At 43.4% G+C, this 10,168-nt stretch overlaps 1 protein-coding gene across 1 annotated transcript in view; it reads left to right on the plus strand.

The window, feature by feature from the left end:
* sgsm2 (small G protein signaling modulator 2) overlaps window positions 1-9,148 on the plus strand; it is a 41,864-nt gene extending 32,716 nt beyond the window's left edge. Inside the window, exons 13-24 of the mRNA XM_067245933.1 lie at window positions 1,640-1,799; window positions 1,963-2,027; window positions 2,366-2,511; window positions 3,014-3,142; window positions 3,370-3,552; window positions 3,786-4,181; window positions 4,363-4,487; window positions 4,832-4,914; window positions 5,854-5,963; window positions 6,236-6,332; window positions 6,499-6,666; window positions 6,776-9,148. Coding sequence (XP_067102034.1) covers window positions 1,640-1,799; window positions 1,963-2,027; window positions 2,366-2,511; window positions 3,014-3,142; window positions 3,370-3,552; window positions 3,786-4,181; window positions 4,363-4,487; window positions 4,832-4,914; window positions 5,854-5,963; window positions 6,236-6,332; window positions 6,499-6,666; window positions 6,776-6,864 — 1,751 coding nt within the window. The 3' untranslated portion in view covers window positions 6,865-9,148. The remainder of the gene's footprint in view (window positions 1-1,639; window positions 1,800-1,962; window positions 2,028-2,365; window positions 2,512-3,013; window positions 3,143-3,369; window positions 3,553-3,785; window positions 4,182-4,362; window positions 4,488-4,831; window positions 4,915-5,853; window positions 5,964-6,235; window positions 6,333-6,498; window positions 6,667-6,775) is intronic.
* Window positions 9,149-10,168: the final 1,020 nt, after the last annotated feature.

Here is a 10,168-nt window from a genome sequence, read left to right on the forward strand (position 1 = left end):
GTGGTGCAGTGGTCCTTCCTCTCCTAACGTCTCAGCATTGTTGGGGCTGGGTTCTGGTGACCGAAAAATGCTTTGATCCTTTGCTCCGTTTGCACTCCTTTTTTCAGTTGTCCCTACCCTTTACTGTTTTGGTCTTTGGGTTTTGCGCTTTTCTCTTGATTTCACTGCAATGTGCTTGACAAATTCTGCATGGGAGATATGCGCCAGTTTAATTTGTTTCCTTTTTTTTTCTTTTACAAAATGTGTGTGTTTCAGCTTATTTGTGATGGGATGTCCTCTCTTCTCCTCTCTCTCTTCTCCTCTCTCTCTTCTCCTCTCTCTCTTCCCCTCTCTCTCTCAAACTCAATCTTGTCATTTTCTTTCTTTCTCCGCTCTGATTTGTTTCGTCCTACCTCTTCTGTTCCGTGCAGTTTTTTTCTGCAATGCTGTTCACTGTAATTCTTCACTAACCCCCGTCCCTCGTCCCCCTTCCATAACGACTGTTAGGTGCTGTGGGGTTCTGCAATTGTAGCGTGGAGCGTTCTGGGAACGGGGTGCGTTACTTAGTCCAAAAGTCACCAGGCAAACTCGCATAGTCCAAAAAAACTATAATGACCCAAAAGGGAGCCCCGAAAGCGGTTTCCCTTCCAGAAGTTTTATGTTTATGCTTTTGTTTTTATTTATTTTTGGTTTTTCTTTTGAACAACCAAAGTGCAGCTACCACCTATTTATAACAGGTCATCAGCTCCAACCTGAAGAATTAAGGTGAAGAGCGTTTATTTGATGTTGACGTTTTATGTTTCTTTCATATCTTTTTGTAAAAAAAAATATTGTTTTCTCTTGTCTGGTACTGGCTTTCTGCATATTGCATGCTGAGCTGTTGCCCTATTTTCCTCCTCTCTTCTTTCTCTTGCTCCTCTTCCTCTAACCCTTCTCTGCTTTCCTCCCCTCTCCTATATTGTCTCTCCATCATTCTCTGTGGAAGCTGCCACCACTCTCTATCTTGATGCTTCTGACTGCGCTATACAAGCATGGCTGCCCTGCATTTCTCCACCTGTCCTTATCTCCCAGAATGCTTTGCCTATTTCTCTTCTTTGATTAAAGTTTTTCTCTTCCTTAACGTCGACCTTTTACGGTGTTTAAATGTGTGCCATCATACATCGACCTGAACAATGTATGATAAACAAAACATTGTTATTTTAATCAGCCATTTTTTCATCGAATCTGAAAGTAAAGAGAGGTAAAGGAGAAATTCTCTACCTTAGTTTATCTCAAGGTTGAGCTGAAGGCCTTAATCACATAAATTCACAATTTATTCTAGACCATTCCCTTCTAGAAAACTGCTACGTAATCTGATCTTCATAGGTCTGTATTGCATTGCTGACATCAGACTGAAGGATAAGATTTGACAAAAGGATCAAATATAAACTAGAACACTTTCAAGACAAGTTAAAGAGGTCTCCAGACTGGTTATAGTCAGCCAAGAGGCCTCGAGACAGGAACACTTAAATTTTTTGAAACCTCCTGTTATTGAGGGTTGCATTTCAGCTGCACTTAAGGTTTGGTCTCTACGGACCTTAAGAGCACCCCTTTATCTATCCTTATCCTTTTCCTCCTCCCTATTTTCTCTCCACTTCTCCCTCTCTCCCCTTCTTCTTAGACCACGGAGAGATGATGGATCTGCAAGCTTTCGGAGGAAGCCCGTCGTCATGGCAGCAGGCGGAGTGCACCAGTCACTTGTCTTCATGTCTCTCTTGCTCCACCGGGGGTAGCACAATGTCCTGCGACAATCCACCAGGCTGCTCCTGCATCCACGACCGGTGAGCCACACACGCATGCACACACACACACACACAGTCTGTGTATGTTTATATGCACTCACACTTGCATGAGTGCATATAAACATACGCAAGCATGAGTGCACAAACACACAGACAACAGTATGTGATGATAATCTCCCTTTGGGGTGTGTTCCATCTCCAGTATTCCTCTCAAGATGCTGTGTCAGAACATGAAGAGGCAGATAGTCTCCAGAGCTTTCTACGGATGTAAGTCTGCATGCCCAGTCCCACTCTGAGCCATCACATTTGAATTTGATATTTAACACAACACTTAGCAGACAGCTAAGTAATAATAATCATAATCGAATGGTTAAAAATGGGTCTTCAATGGAATTATGTAGATCCCTCTCTGCTGCAGCGATTAATGTGAACAGGCTGCTGAATGATTAACTAGACAAAGGACCAATTATATTTAGTGTCTGGTCATTGTGGTCCCAGTTCTCAAGTCTTAATTCACTACATTCTCCAGTCCATATTCACCTGGCATGGCAGGAGCAAGTGTCACAGTCCTATCTCTCCCACTTGTGCTCCCCCCCCCCCCCCAGGGCTGGCCTACTGTCGGCACCTGTCCACCGTACGGACACACCTGTCAGCATTGGTCAACCACAATATCGTCCCCCCTGACAAACCCTGCGAGGCTTCAGGGGGTCTCAGTAAAGATGTGTGGAGCAAGTACCAGAAAGACTGTAAGGTGTGTGTCTGTGTGTGTATTTGTGTCTGTTTGTGTCTGTGCCTGTGCATGAGTGTGAGAGAGAAGTAAAAAAGTATTTGAGGGAAATGGAACCCGATATGGGTTTTCTAATTTAGCAGCCTAGTTTGACACTTTTTATATTCACTGCCTCGTCCATCCATCTTCAGTATCCATCTTCAGGATAATTACATTGTAATGGTTGAATTGAGCTGAACTGGAATAATAGAACACGTCAAATGATATTTCCACACGGCAGGGGCTTGAAGAGCAAATGTACTCATTTATCAACTTCAACATTATCATTACTAATTTACACTATATTTCCATCTCCGTTTCTATCTTTGTCTCCATCTTTCCACTGTCCAGTTTCCAACTCGCTATCCATCTCTCTCTCTGTCTTTGTCCATAAGTCTTTCTTTTTTTCCTGATTTTGTATTTTTTTCATTCACTCTTGCGTACGCACACGCAAACAAACACTCTTTCTGTATCACTTTCTCTGTAGAACTACAAGGAGCTGGAGTTACTGAGGCTGGTGTATTATGGAGGTGTTCAGCATGAGATCAGGAAGGAGGTTTGGCCTTTCCTTCTCGGGCACTACAAGTTTGGCATGAACAAGAAAGACATGAGCCAGGTAACACACACACACACACACACTTCTCCTGTGCACATGTCCCTAGTGCTGCTATGGTGTTAGTGTGTGTTTGAGTGTTCCTGAGAGGACACTTGAGTGTATGTAAATACTGTACAGGATGTATGTACGTAAGTTTATTAAAGTATGCATGTGTACTATTTATAATTTTGCGTTAACACTTTGTATAGTATGTACAGTTGCTTTACTCCTGGTGTCCTCTTGTGCAGATTGATGAGAAGATCAGCACACGGTACCAGCAGGTGATGAAGGAGTGGAAGGCCTGCGAAGTGATCGTCAAGCAGAGGGAGAAGGAGATGCAGTCGGCCATCTTTGCCAAGCTGTCGTCAGGCAGCAGCATAGACAGCCACGTCCTGCGACTCATCCACCGAGACTCCACCATCAGTAACGAGGTCTGACACCCACAGTACTTCATTCAATTCCTATATTTCTAGTATTGTAGAAAAACACAGTTACAGTAGTCATACTCTTATGTAGTCAAATAACTATATTCCTGTACACTCTCCTCTCCCTCTCTCTTTCCCTCTCTCTTTCCTTCCTTCCCTCCCGTTCTCCCTGTCTTCTTCCTTCCCTCCCTCCTGTCATCCTTCTTCCCTCCAACGTGTCATTGCTCCCTCCCTCCCAGGTGTTCATGTCAGTGGACGAACCCGACGCAGGGGGACAGGACACCCCCGGGGGAGAGGACAACACCCCCACCATGACCACGGTGGTTCCCCCCGCCGCCCTGGCCCCTGATGAGCGCCCCCTGGTGGAGTTCGACTCCCCAGACTCTGGGCTCCCGTCCTCCAGAAACTACTCTGTGGCCTCGGGACACTCCCAGATCCTGTCCAGCATCGATGACGGGCAGAGCATGGAGGAGGAGGGTGCCGGTGATGATGCAGGCACACGCAGGCACAGCGTGCTGGGAGAGTCTGGCCGCCAGGATTCACTGAGTGAAGACAGGCTGTGTAGTCAGCTGGATAAGCTGGTGACCAATGGCGAGGGGGCAGAAGGGATCCCCCCCTCCCTGTCCTCCTATACAGTAGGTGGATGATAATGTCAAACTGGAAAACCCTTTTACCCACACACAAGGCAACATACGCAGTATATTGAGTCTAGACCATAATCTGTTCATTTGTTTAATTTGTCTCATTTGTCTCAAACTAGATGCAGGCTATGTGCATTACACCTCACTAACTCAACACCTTATTCTGTCTCCACAGATTGAGCTGTTGGACACCATAGCTCTGAACCTGCACAGGATAGACAAAGATGTGCAGCGCTGTGACCGGAACTACTACTACTTCACCACTGTCAACTTGGATAGGCTACGCAACATCATGTGCAGGTACATTAACATACATCATGAATCAAATAACAAACAGTACATAAGGTGAAAGTAGCATACATTTCTAACGGTTATATATATTACATAACGTGCAGGTAATACACCTAATGTGAGGTGAAGGTAAAAAAGATTCATACAATGTTTGTGAAGCACAGGTAATATATATATATATATATATATATATATATATATGCAAGTTAAATACATATTATGTGCAGGTAAAAAACTTCAAATTCAACCCCAATTTGAGGATGTTCACTTCCTCTTGTTATATATCTCATACCTTCAACTCTGTCTCTCTCGTCCTAAATGATATTCTAAATGTGTCTACTGCTGTGTTTCAGTTATGTGTGGGAACATTTGGAGATTGGTTATGTCCAGGGCATGTGTGACCTGCTGGCTCCCCTTATGGTCATTCTGGACGATGGTAGGAACCGCCTCAACCACATGCCCACACCATCAGCCAAAACTGCTGTAGCCTTCAGCTAGACACAATTAGCTTCAACAGTAGTCTTTACTTATTTTCCATTAACAATCAATTAACAACTCAATATTAGCTTTTAGCCATGACCAATTAGCCTGGCATTAAGTCATTATCCATCCGTCTGGCTATAGCTATAGTCATTAGCTACATTTACATTTAGTCATTTAGCAGACGCTCTTATCCAGAGCGACTTACAGTAAGTACAGGGACATTCTCCCCGAGGCAAGTAGGGTGAAGTGCCTTGCCCAAGGACACAACGTCATTTGGCACAGCCGGGAATCGAACTGGCAACCTTCTGATTACTAGCCCGCTTCCCTAACCGCTCAGCCACCTGACTCCCTAAATGCATTTTTGTAACAGTCAGTTTAGATACTAAACTGGATCCGAGGAGTGCATTCCGATTGCACACCTTACTACCATCTTTCTTTCAGGAAGAAACTATCCACAGTATAGTCAATTTATATGATTGTGCTTTGATGAAATAAAGATCTAACTTTGTCCTTTTGGCTCCTTCTAGTGGTGTTAAATGTATTCATGTTCGCATTTGTTCTGCCAAATATGGATGGAAACCAAATTTCCACTTTATTTCGATGACACACAGCCACTTGAATTAAGCTGATTTCTTTTGTTCCGTATCACTGGCTCTGTCAGATTGGAGTGTAGCTCCTACGTGGCAGCGTCTCATTCACCATGACTGAGAGGTCTTGAGAGGTGTGCGTCAATGTTGTAGCTGTGCTGAACGTCACAGTGCTCTTGATAGTGTTGAGTGTCTCTGTTCTGTGTGTGTGTGTGTGTGTGTGTGTGTGTGTGTGTGTGTGTGTGTGTGTGTGTGTGTGTGTGTGTGTGTGTGTGTGTGTGTGTGTGTGTGTGTGTGTGTGGCAGAGTGTCTTGCGTACAGCTGCTTCACCCAGCTGATGAAAAGGATGAGTCAGAACTTCCCCAATGGCGGAGCCATGGACGCACACTTTGCCAACATGAGGTCCCTCATCCAGGTGACAGCTGATGTCTCTGTGTGGCTCCGCCTCTCTTTATCTGCTGCTTTTTATATCTTCACATGGCTCCCGCTGTCTCCATCTCTCTGAATCTTAGGCTCTGTCTCTTTTCTCAGTAACTCCTCCCAGCCCTCCCTGTTCTGTGTTACCTTAATCCCTCTGAACTGGTCTTTTCCCAGAACATTCCTCATACCCTGTCCTGCCAAATGAGTTATCTTGACATGTTATTTCCTGTTCCTTTTCCTGTTGCTTTCTCTGTTTGATGATGTCAGATCCTGGACTCTGAGCTCTTTGAGCTGATGCACCAGAATGGAGACTACACTCATTTCTACTTCTGCTACCGGTGGTTCCTGTTGGACTTCAAAAGAGGTGTGTGCTCTACACTGAGTTATAATTTGTTTTTTATCTTTTTATGATGTTTGTAGTGGAACGTAGTGTCACTTCACCAGATCTTTAATAGGTTAAGAACCTAAGTTTCTGTAACTTAGAAAACATACTTGAACCAGAGTGTGTGTTTGTGTGTGATTGGATGCAGAGCTGCTGTACGAGGATGTGTTTGCGGTGTGGGAGGTGATCTGGGTGGCCCCTAGGATCTCTTCGCAGGACTTTGTGTTGTTCCTGGCCCTGGCCCTGGTGGAGGTCTACAGGGAGATCATCAGAGACAACAACATGGACTTTACAGACATCATCAAATTCTTCAACGGTGAGATGGCTAGGTTGACTGACTGACTCACTGTGTGTCCACAAGTTGAAAGATCCATTGTATACCAAGATGTATTGTATCACCATAAGTATGTGTGCGTGTCCCCCAGAGATGGCTGAGCGTCACGATGTGCAGCACATCCTCCAGATCGCCAGAGAGCTGGTGCACAAGGTCCAGGCTCTCATCGAGAACAAGTGAACATCAAGCGGAAAGCGCAGGGCCAGAGAGACTAGCACTAACTCTGTGTTCCTACACTGCTCCACCCAACTTCACCTCTCCCCCTCCAATCCCCCTGGGTAAAGTACAGGACTGACTCATCAACCTGCCCCGAGGCCGGGAGGCAGCAATGGGAGAGTGGCTGGGTGGCTAGAGTAAGGAATGGAGGGTCTGGATCTAATCTCCACCTTGGTTTGTGTCCCAGGTTGTGATTTGTTTACAAGGACCCTGTCACAGAATGCTATGGTTTGAGTCGTGCGGATTTGTCTGCATGCTCGTGTGTTTATCACACTGTGACCGCATTCGATTAGTTTTCCTCCACTGAGCATGTGTGTTCTTTTATACCCCCACACACTCACATGCACCTACAAAACTGCCCTAACAATGATACCTTTTCTCTTTCCCTGCAACAAGTCACAAGTATTAAAATGTCAGTCAGTCACAAAAAGATGGGACTTGCACATGCACAAGTGTGTTACTTTAGGATAGCATTTCATGAGGTGTCTTTGAGTGAACGAGCAGGCAATGAAGAGCACAGAGACTGAACAATACCTGTGGCTCCTTGCTATATCAGTGGAGGCCACCAGAGGGTGTAATGCATTTCACACAGATGAGCATAAGAAAATACCACAAAGCTTTTGTTTGTGACCAAATGGACTGTGCCAACTTTCCAACCTTTTCACAGGTATTTATACAACACACGCCAGTTGGAAGTTATCTTGCCTTTTTGAGACATGTTATTATTTGACACAGATGCTGCCTTTATCAGTCACAGTCCTTATAAACGTAGTTGCACTTTCTGAAAGGTTCTCTTAATGGCACTTGTGATGCTCTTGCTAGTGCAGGTGCGGAGGTGCGAACATACGTCTGACCCAACTGTCTTCAGAATTGGAACATTGTGCCGAGTCTGCGTATTGGAGCTAAACACTTTTCCTTTCTTCCCAAAGAACATTCTGAATTGTGTGTGTGTGCAGACATAACAGTGGATAGAGCATCCCTCCCCACCCCCATCAACTTCCTCCTTTAAGCCCAGACAGGGAGTAAAGACCCAGATTCAATCCATCAGGCCATTCCTCCTCCACGCAAGTATTCAAACACAATTGGACGGGTGGAAACATTTGCTCTACTGTCATCTCTACTGTTTTCAGCCATCTGGTCATCAGAAGGAGTGATACATTCTATAAGTAATAATAATGGAGAAATGACATCTGCTATGTTCAGTATCTGTAGGCTGAAAGACATGAGGGCTACTGTTAACACACCACTGTCCTACCTTATCACAACTGTTGGGATTCCTCTTCCAATCAGCTTAGTGGATTATGAACAACATAATAGCATCAAAATAACAGCACAACAATGATTTCCTCCCAAACATTTGTATCTACGTAAAATAATTGAGATTTTAAACTCAATGTCTTATATCCCTTAAACATTATTACTAAACTTTTAAGAATTGATCTTACTTTCCAAAATGGCTGCCCAGAGTCCCATTGGGATAGACCTTTATCTGTGATTTAACTGCCCAGTGTCTTCCCCAATCCTGGAGTGTACTGTAGACATCTGTTTTGTGAATTGAGAAGGTTCTGCAGAACTGGTAGGTTCTTGCAGGGGAGGTTGTGTTGAGGTGTTTAGGCCCTCACTACACGTCTTGCCCCCCCTCACCCCCCCCCCCTCCTCAATCACGTTTCTGAGGATGAAACGTAAACGAGTGAAAAATGGGAACATGTAAGCCCAAAGGATTTTAATTTTCTTCCAGTGAGGACCTTGCGTACCAAAGCCTCAAAAGAGCCCCCTCTGTGGCATGATTGCAATGTGCAATTTCATACTGTATCTCGAAGACTGTTTACTAGGTGTCAACAATATTTTGGAAAATAGCACTCTAATTATATTAACTACTGTGCAATTTATGTTTGAAATATCTGTATGTCTATATTGCTGTAAATAGGAACTGAAAAGACCAATATTTCTATGAGGACCGTAAGCATATAACTTATTTTGAAGTACATTTTTTACGTTGGTTTTAGAGGTGAGCTTGTGAATGCCCACTGTATAGATGGAAATGTGTACAAATGAATGTGTGGAATACTTTGTTACACGTTGACTGTTAAGTGTTCTTTATCAATGTTGTACACTGAACTTGAAGGTTCATTTCAAAATTCTGTTCATTTTATTCAAGAGCCAACATTTGAAACACAGAGTATGTATTGTAAAAGGATGTATTATTTGCCTTGAATGTAATGTATTAATAAAAAAGGTTGTTCCTTATCAAATCATTTCAAATGTAGGCTTTGTAGGCCCCTGGTTGTTTAGCATACACACTAACCGTTTCACACTAAATGTATAAAAATCTTGACTTCCACCTTATACATTTTCAGGGTTTCAGGTATCTTTTTATTTTACATTTTTATTTATAAGTCGAGTTTTATTTTAGTTTTATTAAGTCCAAGAGCAAAAATTGAGCTGTAAGAAGATCCTTCAGCCAGATTTGAAAGACAAGACCCCTCACACAGTAGCCCACATCCTTAACCACTGAGTTATCAGGGATCACAACAATCCCCACTCAAAATAAAATTTGACATTGATCTAGTTTTAACAACCTGCAGAGTTGTAGTGTCAATAAACCAGAAGAAATCAGAGCTCCCCTGTTTGCTCATTGGGTTAGTGTACATGCTCTTTCATACATGCTGGTGCAGTACTGCAACAGCCTGGGTTCAAATTTTTAATTTATTTATTTTAACTTAAAAGTTACATTGTGGTCATGTGAGATGTAGGACTTCACTTTCACAGTTTCATAAATATTGTCTCTCTCCCCTCCGCCAAAGCTTGTTAATCTCAGGAAGATTGTCTTAAGTTTAGTTTGGTTAGAAACAGAGTGCGAATTATACAATGCTAATCGGGGGGGTCAGCTTTCTTTTTACGATTACAGGTAAGAATGATAAATGATAATGTATCGACCCCCCCGACCTGTTGTTTTTACCTCTTTTGGGGGGGCTCCAAGTCTCAATTAGGGGGGTCAAGCCCCCCAGTAATTCGAACCCTGGACTCTAGCGCTCCGCTTTGTAGGCTACCAGTCAATACATTTTTGCTACTTTGTAATAACTTTCTGCGGCCATCGTTGAAATTAACAAGGGTAAAACCTTTTTTAGACCTGACTATCCTAAATTTAAGACCTCGGATGAATATCTCTGTTTTTAAGACGTTTTAGCGCCTTAAATTTAAAGTTCCGAATTTTAGACTTTTTAAGACCCTGCGGGAACCCTTATTTTCTTACCAATGCATACAAAAA

Source organism: Osmerus mordax, chromosome 11 (assembly GCF_038355195.1).
Source record: "Osmerus mordax isolate fOsmMor3 chromosome 11, fOsmMor3.pri, whole genome shotgun sequence".
NCBI classification, from domain to species: domain Eukaryota; kingdom Metazoa; phylum Chordata; class Actinopteri; order Osmeriformes; family Osmeridae; genus Osmerus; species Osmerus mordax.